Genomic DNA, 26,711 nt, shown 5'->3' with positions numbered 1-26,711 from the left:
TCCCGAGATTGATACAAATGATTTCTTTCCGCGTCTCCCAAAGAAAAACAGCAATTTTTCCTCCCCTTCTATATCTAATGAAGTAAAATGTTCTGGAAAAAGTCTTCCGAGATTACTAAGAAACTGACGGATTAGGGAAATTGTTTTCAAATAAAGAAAAAGGCACGAAACAATTTACAGATTAATTTGCATTTCGAGAGAGAGATATTTCTGTTATAATCGCTCTTCAAACAAATGCAGAGGAAAAGGATTACCATCAAATATCAAAACGGTAATTATCCAAAATGTGTATAGGAACTACGAAGAATTCGAGAGAAAAAGAAAATCTTGTGAAACGATAACAGTGCAGTACTCACTTTACATGTTTTCGCTATAACGTGACTTTGAAAAGTTGATTTAAAAATGGAAAATCGTAACTTGTAAAATTTCACCTTGAAATTCATTCCGATTTTAATCTTTAAAATGAGCTTGCGAATTAAAACGTGACATGACAAAAACGTCCAAGAAAAAACACAAAAATAGCCCATTTTTTGTCAATGCAATCGCATTTATAAGCGAAGAAAATGGTCCTAATGAGACTAAAGTTTTCACGTTTGCGTCAGATATTAAGAAAAAATTCTCTGGTTTGCTATAAAATCTTTTTATAGAGACGAAGAATGCTGTAGGCCAGGTTTTATCAGCCTATCACCTCAGGGACTTTAGGAGAGCAGAGATTTTCATTTTCATAATCAATAATATGAAGTCAGAACTGCTAGTCTATTTATCATCTGATCTGAATGAATACTGTCCGAAATACAGCACATAGAATTTATAAAACAGCATTAATAAAATTAATTCAACCAGCGCAAATTCACGAAAATTATTCATAAGTTTGAATAATTAATTCATTCTCAGAAAATTTGTTTAGCGCTGCTTGATGTCAAGATTCATTTTTTTCTTTCTCATCCTTTGTGGAATAGACTTCTTATATCCCACGTAAATTCAACTTAATTTACGCGATTATTTAGCGGAGAAAATAACTGTTAATTAAGCGAGGGATACATTGCTTGTTTAATTCATTGTTCACAATTTACTATAATGGTCATTACAATGGACCGACATGATTGGTCAATAAACTGCAAAAAGCCATCACGAATGACAGATACGACATATGTACTTTCACATAGTGTAATTTTGTTTACCCAACAATGTTTATCCCGATTGTTTTTTGTGATTAGAGCTAACTTCAAAACTTCCAGCAAATACGAGTAAAACTCACTTGGTGATAAATCAGGATTACAGGATTGGTGGTGCAGAATCTTCCCCACTTTTCATGCCTAAAGAATCTTGAGAATTGTTCGTAACGCGACAATGAGCGTCTTCCAGCAAAAGAATCGCACCAAGCAAAAACGTGAGGAGTCATCTTTCCTTGATGGCTTTCGCCATTCGTCATTGCAGCCCTTCATGGACTCAAGAAGTTAAATGCGTGTCTGAATGCGTATGGCGACTTTTTCGTAGCAAACCTAAGTGCATTCTAGTTTTATTTCATTTCAGTAGCTCCTAAGAATGCCCCCAGGCATTCTCAGAAGCATTGTGAGCTGGCGATATTGTGTTTGTCTTTCAGTATATATTTCTAGACTTTTTGAAATGCCGCAGATAAATGATGGACGTAGACAAGGGAGCCGGCGATGGTCGAGGTTTGAGAATAAATGTCCTAAATACTGCAGATTGCTTTTTGATTATGTCACATCATACAATGAGTTTACACCTTTTCATCCGTCCTACCTAATTCACTCGAACGGGTTTCATTTCATGAACTTTTAAAAATAGTTTCTGGAAAGACCTAGGTATTATAATCATTGTTCACCGTTTTGCATAACTAAAATGACCAACCCTTGATAACGCATACGAATCTGAATTCGAACCTTGGTCTACTCTAAGTAGGAAAAAGGCACGCATAAACGAAAGGTTATTCATCGATTCAATTTCCGTTAACTTTATGTAGTGGACTAATAAAATTTGTTGAAAAAAAAAATTCAAATGTCTCTGTATTACGTGTTTTCCTTCCGTGGCATGAAATCATCCAACCTTGGAAAATAAATATTCCAGCGTGGGCTTATAATATATATATATTATATATATGAGAGACAGAATGGAGAAATCCTTCCAACTCCCAAAAAAACAGATCTTGAAGATAACCAAAACTTCCTCAAAATCGGAGTATCATATTCGAAATGATTTGGTTCGTTTTTATCAACACAGCAGCTGTTATATTATTATTATTATTAATGTAACGTGTTTTCTCACCTGGCATGTCTCACCATTGCGGAGGCTTGACGGGCTAATTGGTTACGGATACGAGTTGAGGGTGACGGATACAAGATGTTGCGCAAGGCGTACACATGCCATGCGGAGCAATAGTAATAACTAGCATATAAAAGAAAATATATATATATATAAATAGAAGAGGGGTGAGGCAACTCTGAAATTACTTTTGACAACCAAGACGGAATAGCGATCGATCGGAAAATTTCCCTCCAAGAAGTTGCCTACTCCTGGCAGCATCCACCTAAAATAATAACAACAAGAAAAAGAAACTTCATGTCTGGATGGCATAAATGCGTCACGCCCTTCACACCGAGACTAATATCACCTTCCCCTTGTCTTACACGGCAGCTAGATCCAAAATAATCCTAAAGTAATATTGATAACAGCCCAAAGAAATCGACGGTTTATCATTTGCGATTTAACGCTTACCGAGCTCAACATCTGTGGGCCCTTCTTCATATAGTAAAGCAAAAACTTAAAATTACGTCCTTGATCGAAAAGTGTTCAAGTCCAAAAGCCAGTGAAATAATTCAATTTCTCTGTTTTCTCTCTCTCCTCATCATCATCGCTTTGTTGTAACCCTATGAAAAAAGTTCTTTTTACCTCCGTTTATTTCTATACTCATATTAGTGATTCCCCCCCCCCTCATGTGATGTATCCTCATACTATATACGTATAAGATCGAAAGAGAACAGGTAGGGGGTAAGGGTGAAAAGAGAAATCTCTCCACTTCGTACCTACTCTCTTATCTAACTTATCTATTATATTGCTTTTCTTTCGTTTTTTCCCTCTTCCGCGTTCTATTTCTCCTCTCTTCCTTCTGCTTTTCCTTTTTCTAACGTGCGGTTAGGTTAGAATAAGGTTGCCATATTTATTCACGATTCGTCAAATAGAGATCACCCGAATTTCTTTGCTTATAGCTTGTAAGCGAAAAGAGTTAAAACTATTGAAAGGGACGAAGTGAAAATTCACGCATTCCACGGAACCCCTTACACTCGTTAAGCACTAGGTTTTTCTAACAACCTTGGGGTTCTAGGGCATGGTTTCCAACAGGTGTTCACTGGAACCTTGGGAGCTCCGTGACTACATCTTGTTATTGATGCTCGCAAAGCTGTTCTTTATTTTGAATTTTAACGAAATTGTGTAGCCTAAAAAAAATCAAGCCCCACTCTCCTGAATGACTAAACAACTGAGGAAACGATAACATACAATTATTAATATTTTTTTTTTCACATCGAATTTTCGAACCAGAAGCTCATGAATGTTATTCATTTCATCAGCAAATTTTAAGTTGTAAAAGCGATGTTTTTTTCGGAAATTTTTTTTTACCCACTAGAAGTAAGGATTCTTGAATTGCAGAATTACTTTACGAGACACCCAGGGCCATCATAACAAGAGTCCCACTCGGGTACAGCTCGGGGACCTTAGTAGAACAGGGGCGTCCTTGAAAACATCCGGCACAATGATTTATGACAATAAATATGTAAATTAAGAGGTGGTGCCTAAGCCCTCTTTCATTTTGCCCTGGGGGGCTATGATGTTGTTGAGACGGCAGTAAGGACACACCTTTTTTTTTGGATAAATATTCAAAAATTTGTTTGAGTTCCGTAGAACAGCCAGCCTCATTATCAACTGTTACGCGGAACAGCCTTATAACTATCAAGGGTTCCACGAGAAGTTTTACGTTGGAAAACCCTATTCTAGAGAATCAAGGCAAGTTAGAATAGACTTCACTGGTAATATGATAATTATTAGTGATTATTAAATAGGGTCGCGAGAATCACAATTAACATTTTCTGAAATTGTTAATTATTCGGGCGACTGATCACTATCAACCGATTCAATTTGTAATATTCGTCTGTATCACTGTATTTGCCGAATTAGATTATTTTCTGGATTATCGATTATTTGATCAACTGATCATTTGGGGGGGGGGGGGGAAGATGGCGATTATTCGGTACAATTCCTTTTACCACAGATTATTCGGGCAACTGACCATTATGAGTAGCCGGCACTTCTATCCGATCATCATCATCATCCTGGATCGCCATCTAGCTGGAAATTTTTCTAAAAAAATTTTTTTCCAGTAAGTTACATCATAAAAATGAATTATAAAATTGTGCAAATGCCTATGTTATATTAGCTTATAATGTAAAAATGCTTAGCTGTTTTGTGTTCTTATTTATTTACCGATTGTTTTGTAGGAAAATTATTTTCTTTCAATAATTTATAATGCATTCTGAAGGATCCATGAACATTTTCTTTTTCGCTCAACTCAGGCTCATTCCAATTGCAATGAGTGCTGTGCAGCCATTCGAGATATCGTTAGGAAAAAAAATCGTCCAAACGGCTAAGTTTCAATGCTTATCTACCGAAATGATAATTCAGAGTAGACAAAAGTGCTCTTATGATTAGGTGGTGGCAGTATTTGGCAATACGCATCTGGAATTCTGGATGCTTGATTCACACATCAAAGTTCAATTTTACTCCTCCAAATTTCGTTGAAGAGTGAAAATACACCTTCAAATTTTAGGTAATTTCTCATGATATAAAAAAAATACCACTTTTTTGTACAAAAACACCCCTTAAAATTTTGGAGAGAGAAGTGGAATTACTCTACAAAATTATATTTTAGGATAACAATGGGCGGTAGTAAATTTTATGGCGAAACATTTTCGTACCGTGATTTCTCTCTCGTCCGATTATTTTATTGAGTGATGTTTCCAATGTAACGTAATATGCCATCACTTTAATTTCGGTCTGCTATGCTACTTCGGAATCTTTGAATTGACCTGTTTCACTTGTCACTATCAAATATACGGGGTGGATGAAACGTCCTGGACACATTTCAAAAATTAATGACAAATCAGCCAATTGACAAAGTGAGGTTTGCACTTAAATACTTATGACCTAGAGTTTTTAATTAAAAAAAGTTCAAATTTCACACACAGGTGCTGCTGCTGTAAAATGGAACAACTCCACATAACAAAGTGCAGCACAAACACTGCATAATTAATGTTCATGACAATTTGAGCTACATAAAACTAACACTTCAAAATGAACGAACACCCTCGGTATCTCGTTACATCCAAACAGGTGAAAGGGTGATCATGTTTTATGCACTGTTTGTGTTGAGTTTTTCATTTTACAGCGCCACTTGTGAGTGAAATTTGAACTTTTTTTAATTTACCAAAACAAAACTCTAGGCCATGATGTTTTAGTGCAAACCGCACCTTTTTATATTAATTGATTGATTTACTATTTTTCTGTTAATTAATAAAATGTGTCCCACACTTCTCGTTCACAGTGTGTTATCTCATCTTAGATTTTAGTCGGAAAATTTGCGTGCACCAACCCCCCTTGATGCTTTCATGATCTCAAGCCAGTATGCCATGCCAGCTGAAGGTACCAATTTAAGTACCTCAAGACTGGGGAGGAGTTGCCGTAAGCGAGGTTTCAATTCCCAAGAGGGTCGTTAAATTAGATTTGGGAAATACCTGCCTTATAAGTAGTTGGTCTGAGTTAGAGGTGACAATGCTACTACACAAACTTGCCAAAATCCCACATAGGATGCAAGCCCGTGACTATTGAACCGATAGCAAATGTACCAATGATTTACCGTAAGCGATAATAGAAAGCAAAATCTTTCGCTGGGAAAAAAAAATCAGTTTAAATCAATAAAAAGTAAATGTAATGTATCCGTTACCCGCTCTTTCGAATGCACAATCTATTCCAACCACCATCAATTTATCCGAAATAACCCTCATCCAAATACTGCAGAATAAAAAAAAGAAGAAAATTCCCTTCTATCGAAAAAAGAAACTGCAAAGTAAATTGGAGAAAGAAAAAGGAAATCTGTTCGAAATGAAACCCTTCAATTTTTATTTATTTTTTTTATACTCCTTCCACATAATCAAATACTTTCAGTATCGCATTTTCCCGCCAATAACGGAATCCTCCCATTAAAATGAAATCGAAGCAATATCATGTTAGGTTTTGGTGTATGTTTCAAGGAAAAATTTGTTCGTATCGAATTCAACAGAACAAGAAAACGGGAAATGAAATCTCGAAGAATTTTCTGGGATCCCACTCAAGAGCTGCCGATTCTCCGTAAATAGAAAACTTCGGGGGGATCGTGTCCAAATGCAATGGCATCAGAAATACAGCACCGCTCTCTCTCCAATAAACGTCGCGCATAGTCCGACAGTGGCATGGTAGCTAAATGATTACGCGTAATTACCGTATTAAGAAGTTTCATAGACCGTAAAGTACAGTCGAACTTGGCTATAACGACATCGAAGATGCCACGAAATTTTGTCGAAAAACCGGGATGTCGTTACAACCGAGCTTGAGGTTTTCAGGGTCTTTTAGGAATGAAAAACATAGTCACAGAAGAAATCGAACACTGTATAATAAGTAATTTCATTTGATTAGGATGACCATATTTAAAGAAGGGAAAAGGGGATCACATAAATACGGGATATTGACAATTCTCACCAATAAAATGTTACCAAATGTCGGCAAACTATTTCGTATAAATAACCTTTGGCGGGAAATGAAGTGCTGTAGGAATTATGAAGTGACATAAAATGCATTTCATGAAAGAGGAGTTTAACATGATAAATATGAAAAATGAATATTTACAGTCATGATGTAGTTCATATATATTATGCAAATTATCTCCATCGAAAATACCGATAATCGGTGGAGTATCGACCGATTTTAGAGCGAAGATTGCTAATGAAGCTTACTTTAATTCACAAACAGAACATACATTTTTCAATAATTCTGGTAAAATTACGGGAAAACACAGGAATGCCTTGTATAAAGTTCATACCGATTAGCAAGTCGAATCGCGTCAAACACGTAATAATTTTTTTAATCAATAGAACAAGAGACATTTTCTCAATGTGCTGAACTCAAATTCTATCAATTTCTTTGGAAAACGCCATAAAAATGGAAGCAGGAGCGACGAAAAAGTGTCGTTATATCCGAGATAGTCGCATTTTTATAAGCTTCTCATCTTATAAGCAAGGCTCACCCACCATTACTCTCTACAGAAATCGATCGGGACTGCCAATTTTTACGTTATGACCGAATTTTACTGCACATGCTCACTCTTTTTTCTTCTACTAATGAAAAATGTAATGAATTATATAATGAATAGCTGACGTGAAACGTATTTGGAGTGAAAATTTCTGCGAATTAGAACAAGGAAACAGATATTTTCCGCATTTTATGCCGCGGTGAACGCGGAAAGAAAAATCATCTGGTCTCCGCACTTTTCCTTCCGAGTTGATCTCGGCATAAAATCCAGAAAATATCTTTCCTTGATATATTGGGCTGAGAAAAAGCCGTCTATCTCTAAATTACAACAGTTTCAAACAAAAATATCACAATTGAGCGCCATCTGGCTGGATAGTTGTCACCTTAAGTGATACTAGAAAAATGGTGAGATTTTGCGAGTGCGTATGTTACCTTCTTTGATGAATCAAATATTTTGCACTAAATATTCTGATTTATTTGTCGGTTATTTGTTTAGAAAATTATTATTTGACATGATTTTAATAATTTTGAAAAAAAAAGATATAAAAAAAAGAGAATCTTCTTTTACTAACTTTTTCATTCAGTGATTACTCCAATTGTACTAACACAGTGCAATCGTTACAAACATTGTTATGGAAAACACGTGATGAGTAGGCAGCGCTATTTCGAATTAAAGGACCACAAGTTGATGCCTTTCAAAATTTCTACACGAAATTCTACATCGAGATGTTTGGTAAGAAATAGTTTCCACATGGGGTGACTTGCAATTTCAATTAATCTTTTCTTTTTCTTTTTTTCAAAACTTCCATCACAATCATTTCTTGCACACGAGAGTAAATTCGGCTGAGACCTAATGTTTAAAGCCAAGTCTACACGGCTACGTTTCCAGCCTTATTATCCACCGAGAGATTAGAATCCAGACTTAAAAACGCATTTGTGACTAGGCTGCTGAACGTAAGTAAATTTTATGACGAAAAAATTTCCATACCGTGATGTCACAGCAAATTAAACAGACTAAATAGGTAGAAATACGGCTCTTTCCAAAATTCCATGATCAGTGAGAGACGGTGAAAGGTCGAGAAGCCTGCTTAAGCGTTTTTAAATATGTTAATTAATGAAGTTCAATTAGAAGTTTCGCCTACGCATAAGTGTTTACCGCATTGCACTTTTGCGTGATGCAGTTAAAACACAGCTTTAGTAAAATGTTCCCTAACAAATGTATAAAACAAATTATGGCTTTTTTCCTTGGTAAAATACAAAAAATATTCATTATTATGTATTCTTCAACATATTTGAATTGGTACTTTTTATTGTAAGCGTATACTGCTGAGTGCTGACGAAAGTTCTAAGTATCAGGTTAATTAATTCGTTGCGTACTAAATTTTTTCAGAGGAAAAAACATTTTATTTAGACTTCAATTAGAACTGCAATGACCTACCAAAAAAATTTACATGACAATTATTTCTTTTTTTCATAATGCGGTAATAAAAGGGTTGAAACTATTTCATCAAAAAGAAAATGTCAAAAAACGTAATGAATTTCATCAATAATCTAAACTTCTAAAAACCATGTTTTTTTTTATATTACAGGGCACTGGATGGATCGATGTCCTAGAGATTAGACACAATCGCAGAGCTCTACGTTGACCGGTAAGCCATTTTTACTTCACACAATAAATTTCATTAGCATAACCGTTAAGATTTTAAGTCTAAAAGGGTAACGCGCGAGTATCGAACTGCTCACACACCACTGCACACGCCATAAAATGCTTAGAGTCGAACCGAGCCCCAGTTCCGAAATTCCTTTTCATTACAATGTCACGGAAAAAAATTACAACCATGTTATAATTACACAATAGAAGATGCTTCTCAAAAGCATTTGAATGATCACGTCCACAAAGTTGCTTCTTTGCCAAGCTTGTGTGGCTGAATGAGGAATGAAACATTAAAAGAAAAAAAGAGCTAAGCCTCTTTTCTGAAAAGTGTTAGGGAGAGGGACTCGAGGAAATGTGTGGGAAAACCATGGGGCGCTGTTATAAGCTCAAGAGATGAATAGGTCCCATTAGCGTGAAGGATTGCCATGAGGTCGGTGGTGATTGTGGTGAAGAAACGATCACGGGATGGAAAATAAAAAAAAACGCAACTTAAAAAGTTGAGAGAAAATATAAAAGCCCTTGAGTTATACATATTATAATAAGAAACAGCTGGCGATGGACTTTTGTCTACTTTTTTTTTTTTTTTTTTTGCTCCTCTTATTGGTAGCTATTATTCGAGCGCCATCTTTTAACAGTAAAAAACTCATATCATTCCTGACATCTCTCTCAAAAGAGAGTTCTAATGTATTTTCTTTTCCCTTCCATTGTTGTTATCAAACATCCAGTCGAAAATTGATGGTCAGTGTTCAACTTTTCCCCCATCATCTAGGCTAGATTTACTGCCAGTTTGTCGTTATTTAGCACTATCTGATAGCAAAATCTAGAACTTTGAAAACTGAAACCAAATCAGATCACGGCAATTTTTGTTTTAAAGATGTCATTCATTCCAGATCGATAGAATAAAGTTACACAACGTAATAGTCATTCTTCTTCCGAGTGATAATCTGATAGTCATCAACGTTTAATAAAATGATAAGTTAAATTATTATATGAATAAATAAATTTTCTAATATTCAAGATCGAAAACTTTCCACTTCATGTTTGTAAAGTCCGTTGAAATCGACGAAAAAAAGTACTTAGGTAGTACGTGATCATTGCTCTTACTCAAAGTGGCGTCTTTTGGATGTCATCGAAAATCTTCCATTAATTTGCAAAGAAAATCCACTCTATGGAATTGCATAGAATATGCTCGAACTAAAAAAAGGGGGGAGCCCAACACAATCAAGACCATCCAAACAGGAGTATCATCGAACTCAGTATCTCCACACGATGAAAGACAAGCGCCAGGTGGCATGAGGAAAAGATTCTCCAACCAGAGGAAAAAGAGCACAAAAATCATTATCTCACGAACTCCTCTCATCTAAAATATCATCAACAAGACTCCATTCTGCAACACAAAATAGAAAATGGAAATTAAACTCCTTTGCCAGATGCCACCGCTGGGGATATAGTGCGAGCTTTTTTTTTTCTCCCTCTTATATACCCTCTCTCGAACGGAATCTCTACACACACTACATACTCTCTTGAGCATCTCTCGTTGGAATCTTCTCCTTCCTTGGTTGGTTGAGAGCAGAACAGAGAAAAGAGAAACCCCGCACAATAGCACCCATTGAATGTATATTATTCACCGTGAGATTGCATTTCAAGGATTATAAGAGAGCCAACTTCAAGACAAGCTGCTCGCAAGTAAGGAGAGAGAGAACTCAGCAAGAAAAAGAATATGTATATAAAAAAGAACTCTGAAGACGGAATGTTTTTCATCAGTGATCTCGTTTCCACCTGTCTATGCTCTCTATTTACAACTGGAGAATATACATGCGTAAAAAAAGCGAGAAAGGTTCTGGAGGAAAAAGCCCCTTGTGTGTGAAATCACGCTCCACCAAACGAATCTATTCAGTACAGACAACAAAGAACCACCAAAAAAGATGTGCTTTTTTCGTTATTTACTTCCCGAGAGGAGTTTTTTTTCCCCCTCTATCCCATATCGAATATGCACCACTGGAAACTACAGAATGGTAAACCCTCTTTCTGAATTCCGATGAATCCGCTAAGTTCGGTGAATTTACTTTAAATGTATAAATCTCTTTCTAGAATTTTTATTCCCAATGTTTGGATTTTTTTTTTGTGAGAAATATCGAACAACATACACTATCAAGGCTAGAGTTTTGAATCTGAGAATTCATTTTAAATAGATGGGAAGGGGGCCACCAACTTTCCAATAGATGGGATTAATGTTAGTTGAGGTCGATTTTATACCGATCGGTTCAAGAGGGTTTTTTTATACAACGTGAGTTGATCCACTGCATATTCAAAACGAGTAGGTTCCTTTTATATGGATCAACATAACGTATAGAGGCTGGATCTTTCCTCTGCAATATCTCATCCAAGAGTCCATTTCGTATCGACTAGGGTGATGGGAAAATCCTTAAATAAGCCGATAATCGGTGGCTTTTCGTGATCGCAACACGTACGACGACTGTGTATATACACAGGAAATCGATCCCAACTAATCATGATGAAGCAGTAATGATGCACGCCACAAACACCGAAACTGACAAAACAATGTTTGTATGGAAATGGATTTCTTATAATAATAAAAAATAATGGTAATAAATAAGAATAGGAGAGGTGAATTCGTTGCCCACCCTTAACGTGTAACGATAGTCACGAATAAGCGATAATCGCTACAGAATCGTGCGACACCGAACCAGCGATAATTTTGTTGATGGGCAAACAAACTGGTCTAGAATCGATTTTCAATACCCGAAAACAGAGTTTTGGAAGCTATTTTACAAAAATAAGGCCACAACACTAATCACAAATGGACGAATGTCATTATTAAAGATTATTTAAAGATATTCCGAAAGACACAAATGTCCCCTTTACTCACGCAGAGGGAGGCCCTCCATCGCGATCGAATAGTTTTGGACTGGAAACTACATGTTCCATATACCATCGGGTATCTTACTTAAGAAGGTAAAAGGAACTTGAAGATCAATGTACTATGCTGCTACGAAATGGAGGCACAAGACTCAACATTAGGAGTTCTTGAGCTTAGGGAATTTGAAAAAGTCACTGTCTGAGTGTTAGAGCAGTGTTTCTCAAACTTTTTTAGCTAAATGGACCCTCTCTGAACAATATTTTCTTCTCGTGGCCCCCTTGTATTATCCAGGGCTCCCCTGTACTCTCATCTATTAGCGAGACAATTTCTACTGATTCAATTGTACTTAGAACTAAATTCATAAACAATTTTACAAATAAGATTCATCTCTGGAACCCTCTGGTCTAGACACGGATCTAGAAGGTGGGTTATCATACCTCTTCAGAACCAAATTATGTGGGAAACATAGGTTCTGATAAATCTGCCGAAGCATCACCTTAGGTCCACGCATACCCTGAGCTAGAATACAATAAGCTTTCTCCTTGTCGGAGTTTCATTCATGACCGTCTCAACTTCACGGGTCCCAGGACAGAGTGATATTCTGGGGGCCCATACTTAGCTGCAAGCAACAGCTTACATATTTGCATTCGAAAATCATAGTATCAGATCTAATCATGTAGCCCCATATGAGGGTCCCGGGTCATGCCCACGTGGATCAGCGTGGATCCATGGATTCTATGGACAGTTCTGCTGGATTTTGAAAATAGTCACATTTTTGGCAACATGTTATTTCACTTGAAAGCCTTGTCTCTTCACAACTTGGTCCCCTCACCCTTAAATCTGATTTCACCTGTTACCTTGCCCCCAATACTATCCCGAGGAATTATAGACCCAAGGGTGAGAAGATACATTGCGTTAGAGGTTCACGACAACCTTCCATAGTACACTTAACGAGGTGTTTTTATATATTAAGGGGTTTTTTTCTCTCTCTGAGATTCAACATATCTTCAGCTACTTTTCCACATATTGTTATAGAAACGCGTGTCTAGTCATGAGATAAGTTTCTGTAGACACATGTCATGTAGCGCTGCCGCTCGATAGGTTGACCATTCCTGAACAGTTTTCACTTCTTTTTTGGTTTGGAGTCACTTGCAAGATTTTTCTTTTGCTTTCTTTCGAACCGAGTACAACTCCGGTCTATCGCCATGAGCAATCCATTACCGAATGAGTTGCGCATGTGTATTTGAGTCTAAATGTATATCTAGCGTTGTGCGTGAATGTTGCCATCTATTTTTCAAACTATGAGTGATATCTAATGATTGAATATTTATATTATCTGTTATTCTCTGTGGCAAGACTTTATACAAAGGGGAAAAAAATTATTTTGTTGGTTTAAATTATTTTTCAGCCACAAAATACAAATACTGCCGCATATTTTCGGGCCTGAAGAAAGCGTTGCGTAGTTATCCAAAGTAAACGCCGTGATATTTTGTCAGCCACAGTTCTGTTTTATGAGGAAATTCAAAGCCTCGAATCAAATATTTTGACTGGCTGGAAATAGCTCTGGTCTCATACAGTCTACACCAGGAGTCAACAGTAGTGAAATCATAGGTTCAAGATTGATCAACTTATCAGTCGGCGGCACGAAGTAGTGATCTTGATCTAAAAAAACTGATCTCACGCTCCGACTGATGTTTCAACAGCAACGGAAGCTATGCTGAAAGCTAGAAATATGCATAATTTGAGGAGAGAAAATACCCAAAATGTTATTTCATCATCTTTGTGTGTGTGTGTAACGCAGTCCTTACTTTAAAAACACCCCTCATATATGAAGGTTTCCATTGAATATTGGATACTCACGATGTGTTCTTTCCATAATGGTCATTTTCATGCAAATTTTTTCCAAGAAGACTGGATAAAGAAATGGAATCCATCCAAAAAACAAACATTGTTTCTATTCAGGACTAGATCCGCTCCAAGATAAAAATCGACTCCAATACCTCCACGGAGCACATTCATCATCATTCGCAGCTGGACTCGTAAACCAAAGACACAGACACTGTTCATATTCCGAAGTGAACGCCCCATTCACCGCGGAAGAATTTCCTAATTCCTACATTCACAACACTTTTCGACGTGGGACGTATTTCATTCCGTAAACGCCTCGTAAGAATACAAAATAAATCCAACTGACACATACAGTGAATAAGTAGAAGAGAAAGAAAAAAAAAAAGAATAACAAAAATCAAGGATACGACAGAGAATTTGGAAAATGGCAAAAAAAGAGAATTATTCAAGTAAACATAGTAGCGTATTCCTATTCATACAAGCAAACTTGATAAAAAAAACATTTTTTCTTAAGAAGAAAAGAAATATCGTGGAAGTTGAAGTTGCACTTAAAAGGTGAAGGGTACGTGAGAGGTTAGGATTGAGTGTTATGGATGATGTTGCGGAAACACCAACATGGGGAAGAATAAAAAAAAAACCACCATTCATTAGTCAAACTGATCACGTCCCTAAAATTTAGGGTCAGCGACGATAATTTTAATGCCACAGAACTATCTTATTTTTCCTAAAGGCCCCGCACTAAATGCAATGTATTCAACCTGCTCCTGCAATAACTCACGAAAATGCGGTTTGTTTTTATTTTTTATTAACTCTCCTCTTCTTCTTCCTATAACATCACGAGGAATAAGAAAATAGAGGCTATATAACATCTTAAAAAGAAAAGATAGAAGAAGGAGGAAGAACATAAACGTTATGAGTTTTTAATCAATCAAAATCATAAACAATCACAAGTCACGACTGGGAAAAGATTAGGGAGAAAAAAAAAAAAACCCTCAAACGAGAATTGCAGTAGAATTTTTAAGCAACGCTCGCTCGTGGAGGGAATTTCTAGCAATAAAATCAGTTTCGTTAGCTTCCTTCCCCCCCCCTCCACTTCCATCAAATTGAGTGTTTGTTTTTATGAATATGTGATATGATGGACGATTCTGCAGCTGCGTTCGTAAAATGTTTATTGCGAAAATGGCATTCGGTTCAAGTAGTCAGTTTGAAAGCAAGCTCGAACCCACGACCTCATCCCGATCACTCTAATGAAGAGGAGGAAATGTTGACCAGTGAGGCAAGGCACGTTTATCCAATGCCATTCGGGTGTCAACTACACACGTGTAGGTAATTTCTATCATGCACAGAAAAAGCTTGATTTTGGCTTGAGGGAACTTTTAGGCAGAGCCAGCATTAGGAGGTCCTAATGATTAGAATCGAAGACGTTTGGTCAGCAATCAAATACAACGCTTTTTAAGTTGTAGGGGGGCCCTGGAAAAATGCTCAACAAATCGGCCCATATCGATATAAATGTCTTTAGGGAAGCCAAATCAGTACCTAACTTAACCTCTGGAAATTTAGAAGGGCACCAGATGGTAACACGGAAAAAGATTCATATTCAGATTCTATACCGTCTGGAATTTTCAACTAATGTGAACATTTTAAGGAAGATTATGCGAATCTATAATGGGAATATCAAGTTAGTAGAAATTGATTTACGGTAACACTGTACTGAAATTTTAAAGCATCAGAATTTCTCAGATCAGTATCTGAATGACCGAGCGGTATAAGGTGCAGGCTCGATTAACCTGCGATTTAGGGCGGTAAACAATATACGACAATGTCCAATAGCAGAATAATCGAAACTAAGAAATGTATCGACGAAAAATAGAATGAAAAAAACCCTTTAGATAGACAGTGAAAACTCGATATAACGATATTCTACGGACAAAGGAAAAAAATATCGTTTGGAGAGGTCATCGCTATCACCAGGCACCGTTATGCTGTTGTTGCATCTCTTCTGAATTGGCGTTGCTAGTTCTACATAAAATGCAGTTTATTCACAGCAAAAAAAAAAAAATGGTAATTGATGAGTGAAATTCAGTTGGCTGTTTCACCTTGCAAAGTAGTTTACCGAACACCTTTTTTTTTTGTGTACTACACAGAAAGTATCTTCACGGCAACTCCATTAACACTTTTAAAGGGTATATGGTGCAAAATACCGATGCTATTAGATATCCCCAAAAGAGCAAAAACTGTTAAGGAATTTAAAAATATATTGAAGGTGATTTTGAGCGAAACATAAAAATATCATTGTAGCAGTTTCGAAATCTCCTAAAAAAATATCGTTATATAGAGATTTATAAAAGATATCGTTGTATCGAGACGAGTTACAAATACCGCAACAGGCGAAATTCCTTTGCATTAAACCAGTGTTTCCCGAAGTGGGCGATGGAGTTTTCCGGGGGGGGGGGGCGAAAAGTTACGGGAATAACATAGGATCCTATAGGTTCGCTTGAGTTAGGTAAGCGGTGAGAGAAAATAAATTTTAAGGGGGAATGATCATTGATAGAGTATTTCACTGTATCTAAAAAACATCTTGGTTTTCAGACGAAATTAAACTGGGGAGATTGCCCAAATTAAATCCGGACACCACTCAAACAACACCGTGTAAATAAATGCCGCAGATGCGGTTCATGAGAACGTATAATTGCATTTCCAATCTCCGGATGGGTGAAGATTCTTGTATCATTCCCCCCCCCCCATATGGTTATGCGTGTTTGACGTCTTCTATCACCCATTTGTCTCTTTATTACGAGTCACGCGAATCTTTCTCCTCCCTCTTCATCTCAAGGAAAATAATCTCCAGCCTCCTTTTGAGTGACAGTTTGAGAACAAGCACCATGGGTTCCTTGTTCCTCGGAGTAGAAAAGAGGCTCCGTTATATACCGTAAGAGAAGAAAAAAAAATGCACGTAAGAGAAAGCGCCCTCATCATCCTGGCATATCCAGTTCCTTCGTGTCCAGACATGCGTGTTTTGAAGGGTCTTTTCACATTGCCTGCTCTTTTTTTATTCTCTATGTACCTTCAAAGACACAGGATCTCAAACACTTGCATCTAGTTTCGGGAAAGGAAAAAAAGAAAGAAATAGCCCTATTCATGCTTTGCAGAGATGATGTGAAGCATCTGCTTCATTCTCCTGCTGCGCCAGGTGCAGTCGACACGACAAATGAAATCCCCATTTTACCCAATGTTTCCTTGGGTTTTATCTTTTTTTTTTTACCTCCTTATTCTTGTGCGTATATGACCCTCCATCTCGTATCATGTAGCATTTACTTGTCATGGTATCCGTCGTCGTCCTCCTCCTCCTCCGGCGAAGTTGGAACTACCGAAGGCGATCTCTTTCCCAAACTGAATAATCCCTGGATTATGTACCACGTAATACAAGGGGGAAGAGTAAAATTTAAAAAAAAAAAAAGCTGATGCTTAATGCTTATGTAAGAACGGCTTTTACGGAATATCAAAGGAGCTTAACTTATTTCGTTCTTAGCGGGTTCTTTTACTGTTCATCTCGCAGAAAAAAGAGAAAGAGACTCTTTTCCCAGGTTTTCCTCAAACATATTCAGGAGTAACTGGCGATTCAAATATAGTGATATCCGGACTTGGAAGATTTTTTGTTCAAAAATGCACATTTCTGAAATGCAAGCATAATCACGGGATTATTGCTGAGATAGTGGAGAATATTAAGTGATGATAAAGTAAAGAATTGTTTCGTTCGGTCAGAATATTATGTGTAATGAAATTACACTAATTTCTGACAGGCAAGATGAAAGCTTTGCCGGGATTCAGAAATGTAATCCCAAGGATTGTTTGATGTCTGCTATTTTTTACAAGAGAAGGTGATCACAATTTTATATCTGAAGTATAAGGCCCAGTTGAAAAAATAATTTGCTTAATTTATTTGCTCTTTGATGACTACACAACTGGTCTGCAATTTTCAATTGACTGAAAGTTCATTTCCTTGCCTCCAAACAGCTCATTTCTTTGGATGGGTCAAGGTGTAATCAAAACATTCAAAGCGTTCAACACATGATTTTCATTCGCACAGATTTTAACGTGCAAATAGATTTTGATAGTATTTTTTACTCGACCAGATTACAGTCACAACGCAATTTAAATTTAGGAAGCCCCCCATAGAAGAGTACCACAGCATTATAGCCATAGTAAGAAAGAAAAAGACGGGTGTTCTTCGTAAAATTTTATTCCATTTAACTAATATTTGATTCCAATTCAACTAATATTAATATTTCTATGGAAACCTGTACCCCGACTTACGCGGTTATCAACGGTCCCACCTACTGCGAAAGTTCTGGGTATTAATGTATCTCAATCCGAACAGTCGTGGTTCTACCGAATATTTGAGTAATCGTTCATTTCTCTCAAGTGTGTTTATTATTTCCTTCGAAACCGATATTGCATGACAAATATTGTCAAAAATCTAGTGTTTCCAAGCTTAACATATCTCTAAAATCAGCATAATTGAGCCTAATCTCCTTAAATTTAAAGTTCATTTGAGGTTTCAATCAAAAACTCCGGCTACGAAATCGGACAAAATGATCGAGAGAACTGTTGTTACTCTACCGTGAGTACCACGGTTCTCACGAACAAGAAACTGAAGGTATCTGGCACCAACTGAGACGCCGAGTTTCGGACGGTAATAAACCCTCATGTCCTATTTCAGTGTGTTATGCACAGATAGGAACTGGAGGATATACCACTAGTGCCCGCGAAACCAAAACCAGTGCTTGCTGAGAATAGTAATCCACTCGGAATCAAAGACAACACAATACAATGCCATACGGTTGTCAATAGCCATAGCGGTACGGGGGAAGGGAAAAAAAGCTTTTGTAAGTTCGAAAAGCTAGAAATATCATGCCCTATATGAGTCGCGAGACTAGCGTACAGATTTCTAAAGGCGACAAATATCTCAGAAAAAAAAAATCAGGGTCTCTCAGTCCATTGGGAGAAGTGCTAAAGAGAGTAAATATCCGAGTCTCAATCGAGCTCCATTATATTAGGAACCATCAGAGACACTACACAGCTGGCCAAAATATAAGCCACGGTACAGTGTACTATTACTATGTAAACCTTAGACGAGAGTGATATGATTCCGGAGCGTTTTATGTTTGGCTGATTTAAGGTCAGCAATGTATATTTGCTTTTCTGAAGGGGATGGCTTTTTTTCAAACACACACACATTTATTGATATCGAACTGTGGAATATTGTCTGAAAAAGCACGAGAAAAAAAATTCGGATGCTTGGATTGGCAAACACTAAGTCCAGATATCCAATAGGGAGCTAGCTTGTGGGAATTACTTTTCGGATTGAATCTGGTCTCAAAAAACTCAAGTCCTCCCGTTATAAAAGAATAAACATCATGGTATTTTTCTCTCCCTCTAACCTCTGATACTAGTGGCACGATGGCATAACGAAACAAGAAACAAACGCATACTAAACAGCGCATGCATATTTTACTTAATTACTGTAATTAGCGCGGCAATTACACGATGAAAACCTAGTTTATGATGGACGTTCACGCACTAGGAAGGTCACATATGGTGCTCGGGTTCGGGGCGTGATCTCTATGCGGGGCCGAAAAAGAAACGAAGTGAGCTATTCTTTTTTTTACGTAAGGGCGTGCATAATGTTTGTGATTATCATTCAGAATAGTTTTTAGGGGAATTATTGGCTATTTTTATTCTTTTTCCTCTGAACGGATATTCACCTCTGTTTTCGGTTACACAGTGGAGTTCTTCGAACGAAAATATACTCAATCATCGTTGAATCGGTTTCAAACCGCCCATTTAATTCAACGTAGCTTCAGACATGAAATATGAAGAATAATCGTAGAAGTTTATCCCGGAAATTAATTGAATAAAATATACTAATGGAGTCGTCCATTAAGTAAAAAAAAAGCTAATCTTATGTATGTTAAGAGTAATATGCGCATGTGTGAACTGATCCACGACACTGATATCTTTTCGGGGCAATTGATAACCGTCAATCATAATAAAGTATTTATACAAAAATTGCCACGTTTTTAAGACAAATAAATTACACTGGTCGAATGGTCGACGCGTTTCGGCTCTTCAATGGAGAGCCGTCATCAGGACCTCGTGGTCAGAACTCACACGAATGAAGAGTGATGTTTACGTCTGGTCGTCCGAAGAGTTCGCCTTTGTATTTGTGTGAGTTCTGACCACGAGGTCCTGATGACGGCTCTCCATTGAAGAGCCGAAACGCGTCGACCATTCGACCAGTGTAATTTATTTGTCTTAAAAACGTGGCAATTTTTGTATAAATTAACACCAGGCAAAGTTACTCATTTTTTTGTGATAATAATAAAGTAATTAAATAAGCGAATGTATAGGAAATTTTAAAATGATTTTTCACACGTGTACATCTATTTTTTTCTCTATCTATCCTAACATAGGCTGCATTAGCTATGCGGCGAAGCAGAAAAACAGTCAATCTAAGAAATTGCCCATTCCGTAAACAAAATCTTTTATTTTGTCTTCAATTGTGATCCAAAAGGTCTCATTTTTCCCCAAAGGAACATTTCCACCCGTTTTGATAACACACACGATTTGTGCGAGTGCTGCGCCATCTGTCGTTCAATTTAAAAACTATAAATTACCATTCCAGTTTCTGCTTAGTTTTTCTTATTTAGATGGCAGCACAGTATAAATGCTTTAACATTTTGATTTTTTTTCCTTATAAAAAAAAAAAAAAAATCAGTTATTTGTTGGAAAAAGTAAAATGAAAAATAATAAATTCTGAATTTTGTTGAAAGATTGATAAAATAATTGTGTGGTTTTATTTATGAGTTCTAATCACTACAAAGTTCACTTTGTATCAAATCTATATTTTGGATATGAACCATTCAAAAATGGTAAACCTGCACATTTGTGTATTTTGTTCATTTGAAGCCGAAAAGCATTGCTTTGCGTTGTTCTAAAATGAGCTCTCGGCTGACTGGAAATATTCTGCAGTGGAAATTAATGTTTTCCACATCTTTCTTAAAATTCTGCCAGATTGTTCTGCGAAGTACATTGCAGATTTCGGCATATTATTCCTTTGGGGATTCGAAAATTCAAATTCTACAACACCAAGATTCAAACATGTAATTTTTTTCATACAAAACAAAGTAGTTTCTTTTCTTTTTTTTCCTGATTGAAATTGAGGGACATTGTCCTTTTTGTGTGATCCGAGTATTTGTCAGTGAGTGATCAATATGAAGAATATTTTGAGTTGTATTGGCCAAACGCGTTGAACTCAAAGACGAATTTATATATTTACTCAGAATTTGTACATTAGTTAGAAAAAGTTTATAGTTGCCCTCAATGAAAAATTAATGACCCTTACATAGCGATTCTGGACTTATGACACATAATGGCATAAGAATTCAAATTTTCTGAACCCTCAGCAAACTAGCAAACAAACAAGGAGCGTGTGTAAAATGCATAATCTGGATACTGTATTATTTTACATCTGCTGACATCAGAGCCACTCTCTTAATTTTCATGTCAAAAATCATTCTTCAAACTTTACATTAAAATAGGCCATGCCCCCTGATTGAATAGATCAAGAATACGATCCCTTAAAATTTCGATGTGCACACGTTATTAATGTGTTTATTTGATAGGTAGAAAATAAACCGAAACTAAATTAAGGCTTAGAACCATTCGAGCTGGTGTTTGAAAATCTCTTATTTTTCATTATGTGTTTTGTGCGTCACGACATCTTAATTAATTTTAGCAAAATATAAATGTATATTTGAACTCCAACCAAGAGCTGGAAGTTTGTCTTTCTTCAAAGTAGAAAATTCCCTAATGCATTTTTCAAAACAATTTCTTCTTCCAGGTGCTACGAAATCATCAAGCTGTAGGAAAAACTACTTGTGAAAAGTAATGAAACTGGATTTACTCAGTAAGTCAGTAGCTTAGTCTGATCCGAGCTCATGTAAAAAAAATTTGTGAATTTCACCATGAAAACAGATTACATTTTCAACGAAAAAAATAAAAACATTTATTTCATATATAATTGGTTTTTTTTTAACCATATAACAAACATCAAAAATGAAACTTTTGTACAAATTTTAAGATTCACCACCACCACCACAGGATTTTGAAATAAATCATGCTAATGTTTTGCAGACAAAATGTATCAGTTAATGTGAATGCAAATCACATCATAACTTTGAAGAAAACATACCAAATGTGATATTTCCATTGCCAGATACCAGCATCATAGCAATGCAAAAAAACAACAACCTTTCACACATTCCAATCCTGCTAATGCTAATTAATCAGATTACAATTAGATCATGCAAAAGCATGCAAGAGAAAAACAAACATGCAAGGACAAAGGAGGGAATATTCGCAGGTAAAAAAGCAAAGCTGTGAAATGTTAGACTCAATCAGTTTGATGTAGTAATTCATTTCAATGTGCATCACATTCGAATGTTCAGCCTGAGGAGGACTAAAGGTGATTCCCATGAAGAAATTCCAATCACATCCCAAAGGCGAACAGTCAATGTCACTTTGAAATGGATTTCCATCGCCGTGAGAGGCCTAAATATGTGTTTTTAGTAATGTGTTCCAGATAGGGCCCCATGTAAGAATCCAAATACATACACACAGACATACATACACATGCATTAATGACAGTGATGAATGACCATGACGATGAGTTTTGAGTGCCATGTGAGTGTAAAAGGGGGTGCCACACATATGTAAGTCACATGGTGGACCCCACAGCACACACACACACTGGTTTTGTTTTTTTAATGTTGCCTCACCTGATTCTGCATCATCGGACCATGAGGGGCAGGGGGCTGCGGGTGAGGGGACGGCTGCGACACTGGTTGCTGCTGTGGCGGTGAGGGCCTCATGTGCGAGTTCTGCTGCAGAGAGAACCGGGAGAGAACAAGCAAAAAGAAATAATAAAAAAAATGGCGGGAAGTTTTTTTTCTTTTTTTAAATGAAAAGTCAAGGGAATTCAAAAGGAAAAAAATAAATGCACACACACAAACACACATTGGCCCTGCTGCTGCTGCTGCTACACAAACATTCAGACACCACATCATCTTTTGCAATAACATTCACACCCTCTATTGCAATCAGACAAATCTAGCAGAGACAACATTCCTACTAAAATGCATCTAAATTGAAGAAAAAAACATACACAGTGCTGCACCAATGCCATTCTATTTCATGTGTCAACTATTCAAATGGTGATTTGAATGTTCTGTGACTCAAGAAAACAGCTAGACAGAGATTAAGCATTTAACGACTTCAATTTCTTTTAATCATAAACATCAGGTGGTTTGCAGTTACGAGTGGTCATCATTTTTCAACAGCAAAACTCAGAATGCAATTTTAGGATGGATGAAAGTTGAGCATCATCTAATACATTTCACATATAATTCAAACTTCTTCACTAAAACTTGAAATAAGGAGCGAGTGTTTGTGCATACTTTTTTACAACCCAAATCACAGCTAAAGAAACCCAGGTGTGTTCCAGACACTGTCATAACGCCAGGCTGGAAGAGACTTTCTCATAGGGATAAGTTTGGTGAAAATGACCTCTGAAATTGCTTACACATCCTGAAATGATTGCCTTATGTGGACAATCATTTTTAGGACGGAAGAAATTCTAGCTAAACAATCATCTGTGCTCAAATACACTTGAAGGGTCATAGCACAGAAATAGTGTTGCCACTTTCATCCACCCCAAAATCTTGTCTTTTGAATTTTACTGACAAAGAATGATGGTTATTGTTGAAAACCACCTGGTTTTCATGTTTATAAAAAGATCAAGGTCTTGCCAAAATGGAAGCTATCATTTTCTGTCTTGTATGTTTTTCTTAATTTCAAAGCTTTCCTAGTGACCTACATGTGTACTCCATTAAAAAAACAATCGGTGCTTGCATGCGTCAAACAATTTGAGATAGCTGATACCAACGAAACAGAATGCCATTTGAATCTACATTTCTAAAGCTAAATGCGAGAATAAAGAATTGAATTATCTAAATAAGAAATGCACTATAAATGTCTGATCACATCTGCATAAGGAACAACAACAAAGCCTGCATAAGAACAGCCATCAGAGGGAAAACGAAAGCTATAAGTGATGGTGAAGAAATATTTCCTTTTGTTGGTTTAAAAAAAATAGCAGTGATACACGTAATATACTCATAATGTACATGCAAGAAAAAGGACAGCAAGTATTTGCTTGAGGCAACAATGGCAAAGTGAAGTAGTCACTGGCACTATAGTGTATTAAATACCCAGAATTTCTGAAGGTGCTTGAAAATTTACTTCCCGCATTTCACACTTCACTTTTACTAGGATAAAGGCTCAGGTTTTAAATGCCTGAGTTACAGTGACCTAGGCAACTTCATGACATATAAGTGATTATATACATATTTGCCAAGCTAGAGAAGTTACAATGTAATATTCATGGATACCATAACCTACCAGACTGGAATTGAAGTCTGGATTGATTAACAAGACTGTCTTAACAGGCTTGAAGCCTGCCTCAGCAGAGCTAGAAGAAAAAAGTTTATAGTTTGCACTATGTTCGTAGGGATGTAGGTGCTCGTATGTATAGAGAAGTTGAATTCGGGTTTACAGCTTTACATAAGTTTTTCAATAGTTTTGCCTGAGAGATAAAATGCAGCGCAACCATCTGCTAGTACTGTGAGTTGACTCAATTTTAAGCTGGAAGAAAGCATTTAAACTGTGACGTCGATTGATGCCATTCATGCTACTTTATTGGCCCATTCAAGAAAAGTTATTTGTTGGTTGCCAGATACATTCCTGAAGAGGGAGGGGGGCAAGTTGTTGTTAAAAGGGCTTTTTATTTTGTAACAGAGAGAGGAGTGGTCAAGAGGTGATGAAGTGATAGTAGAGAGGAAGTCAAGTGAGCATGACTGGGAAGATGCCTGACATATTTACAATTCAGTTCACAACACAAGATATACTCAGTGAGTTTGCATAATATTTTCTTCAAAAATGACAAGTTTTATGCTTCCTAGGTAGATTCGGCTCGCTCTGTTTCAGCGCAGTGGATTTTGATACTACTCAATTCAAAAGATTTCAAAACTTTTCAAGAACTTTCTAACAATGATAGATCCCATCATCTTTGTTGCAAATGTTTTCCTTAATATGCCAGATACATTTGAATGAGTGAAATAAATACACTTGAAATTATGCCTATCTAAGCATACTGTACATGAGTGCCCAGAGAATAAAATACATGAATATATATGTTACGGTAAAAGCTTGAAGACTAGTAAGGTTTTACCAAGGCGAGTTGGTAAAAGCCCATACGCTTGCAAACATTTTCATTCCAGACGTTTACCGATCCAAGCCTGTTTTAAATGAATCAATCATCATAAATTTATTAGATCCTCCTGCCACTTATATTTTGATCAATAATTATAATTATTTAATATTTACTAATTAATAATCAACATATGAATTAATTAACCACCATGAACTTATTAGCTCCTGGTGCTAATTAAGAAATCATTAATTAACTTATTAATTTACTTTACCAGTAAAAGCGTTTTTTTAATTGAATCAATGATGCTTATTAATCAATTTTCATAATTATTTAATATAATGCTTTCATTAGAAACCGGCTTTTATTGTTCACAGTAAATTAGTTTAATTTGAAAAAAGTATGAACTTTTAATTAATTAATTACTAACATAGCTAGCATCGGAAACCTATAATAAATTAATAAGCCACTATGAACTTAACTAATTTTTCAATTAATTGTTTTTATTGAATAATTATAATTATCAAAAGATCAGGAACAAAGAAGTTCATGATGATTAATTGAAAACAGGCTTTGATTTGACTTGCTAAAAGCCCAAAATGAAAACGCTCACAAGCGTATTTTGGGCTTCTTTTACCAGTCATCAGACTTTCACCGTAAGATATACATGCACAGCCGAGACTAGCAGGGCCGCAACCAGATGCTTAGTCAGCTGAGACAAGTTCATTACCTCCGGGATGCATCTCAAGAAGGTAATTTGCGAGCACGCATTTTGTCAACCTCCCCCTTCCATAATGCTGGAGAGGTTAAGTGGTGAAATTCGCCTCCCCCTCCCTTTTGTTAGGCGCCAGACCTGCTCCCCCGCCCGAGTGGCATGGTGGTAAGATGCTCGTCCACCACCATGAAGGTGGCTGTCATGGTCCTGGGTTCGATAAGATATTTTCCCTAAATGAACTCGAGGCGACCACCGATAGACAACGAACCCACCTCATTAATGGCAGTAAATTGCAATATAGTGACATGGCCAGAGTTGGTGTTTGGTGAAGTAGACCTGCTTCTTCCCTCCTCCCCTCCCCCACAGTTGCGGCTCTGCTTCTCACAACAAATATAAGAGAAGTAACAAATTTCAGTGAAGAGCAAAAGATACTGTTATGAAATTGCCCCAGTAGAGGGGGGGGGGTCACGTTTGCCGAAAAATCCTAGTTGCTTCCTTTTATGAATGTAATGGTACGTTTATATGGAGGCGAATATTGAAAAAAAAAAGTTTTGTGCGTGTTCAATTGGTGTCAAACACGGTTTCAAAGATCCCTCATAGATGGCGCTACCATACAAATCATTGTTTCTGTCCTCATTAGTTGAAGGTTTTTTTCCCCCCCCTTTATTTTTACACCACAAATTTTTTCTTTCCAATTAACGTTGGTGAATGCAGGCCCGAAATTTCGTTCGGAGGAGAGGGGGGGGTGCAAAGTGATAGAATAGATTAGGCCATTTTTTCCCTTTTCTCGATCATTTTCGCACTTTTCGGAGGGGGGGGGGAGAACCAGGGGTGTCGCCCTTGGGGGTTTTCTGGTCCCCCCCCCTCCTCTACGGCCTTCGATAAATGTCAATAAAAAGAATACATGATACATATTCTTCACCAAAAAGCA

The 26,711-nt window shown here is 36.8% G+C and overlaps 1 protein-coding gene and 1 long non-coding RNA gene across 7 annotated transcripts in view; one reads left to right on the top strand and one right to left on the bottom strand.

Annotated features, from left to right (window-relative positions):
- The window catches only part of LOC149080729 (single-stranded DNA-binding protein 3-like), a 189,831-nt gene that overhangs the window by 41,644 nt on the left and 121,476 nt on the right, over nucleotides 1-26,711 (bottom strand). For 3 of the 5 annotated variants that reach the window (XM_089237414.1, XM_089237411.1, XM_089237413.1), the window contains exon 7: nucleotides 22,577-22,681. The exons of 1 other annotated variant lie outside the window; for it this stretch is intronic. In XM_089237414.1, the coding sequence (XP_089093540.1) occupies nucleotides 22,577-22,681 (105 nt within the window). The remainder of the gene's footprint in view (nucleotides 1-22,576; nucleotides 22,682-26,711) is intronic. One more of the 5 variants, XM_089237412.1, reaches the window with a different exon arrangement.
- LOC149080730 (uncharacterized) overlaps nucleotides 1-26,711 on the top strand; it is a 44,462-nt gene that overhangs the window by 3,247 nt on the left and 14,504 nt on the right. The window contains exons 2-3 of one of the 2 annotated variants that reach the window (XR_016193379.1): nucleotides 8,943-9,002; nucleotides 21,640-21,705. This is a non-coding gene — a long non-coding RNA (uncharacterized LOC149080730). Of the gene's footprint in view, nucleotides 1-8,942; nucleotides 9,003-21,639; nucleotides 21,763-26,711 lie in introns of those variants that run through there. The other variant, XR_016193378.1, reaches the window with a different exon arrangement.

The sequence above is a fragment of the Pholcus phalangioides genome, unplaced genomic scaffold (genome assembly GCF_987345545.1).
Source record: "Pholcus phalangioides strain wild (caught in Gottingen) unplaced genomic scaffold, Ppha-v1.0 ptg000010l_1, whole genome shotgun sequence".
Lineage (NCBI taxonomy): Eukaryota > Metazoa > Arthropoda > Arachnida > Araneae > Pholcidae > Pholcus > Pholcus phalangioides.
The sequence above is the reverse complement of the archived record's forward strand: the minus strand, read 5'-3'. Positions and strand labels throughout refer to the sequence as shown.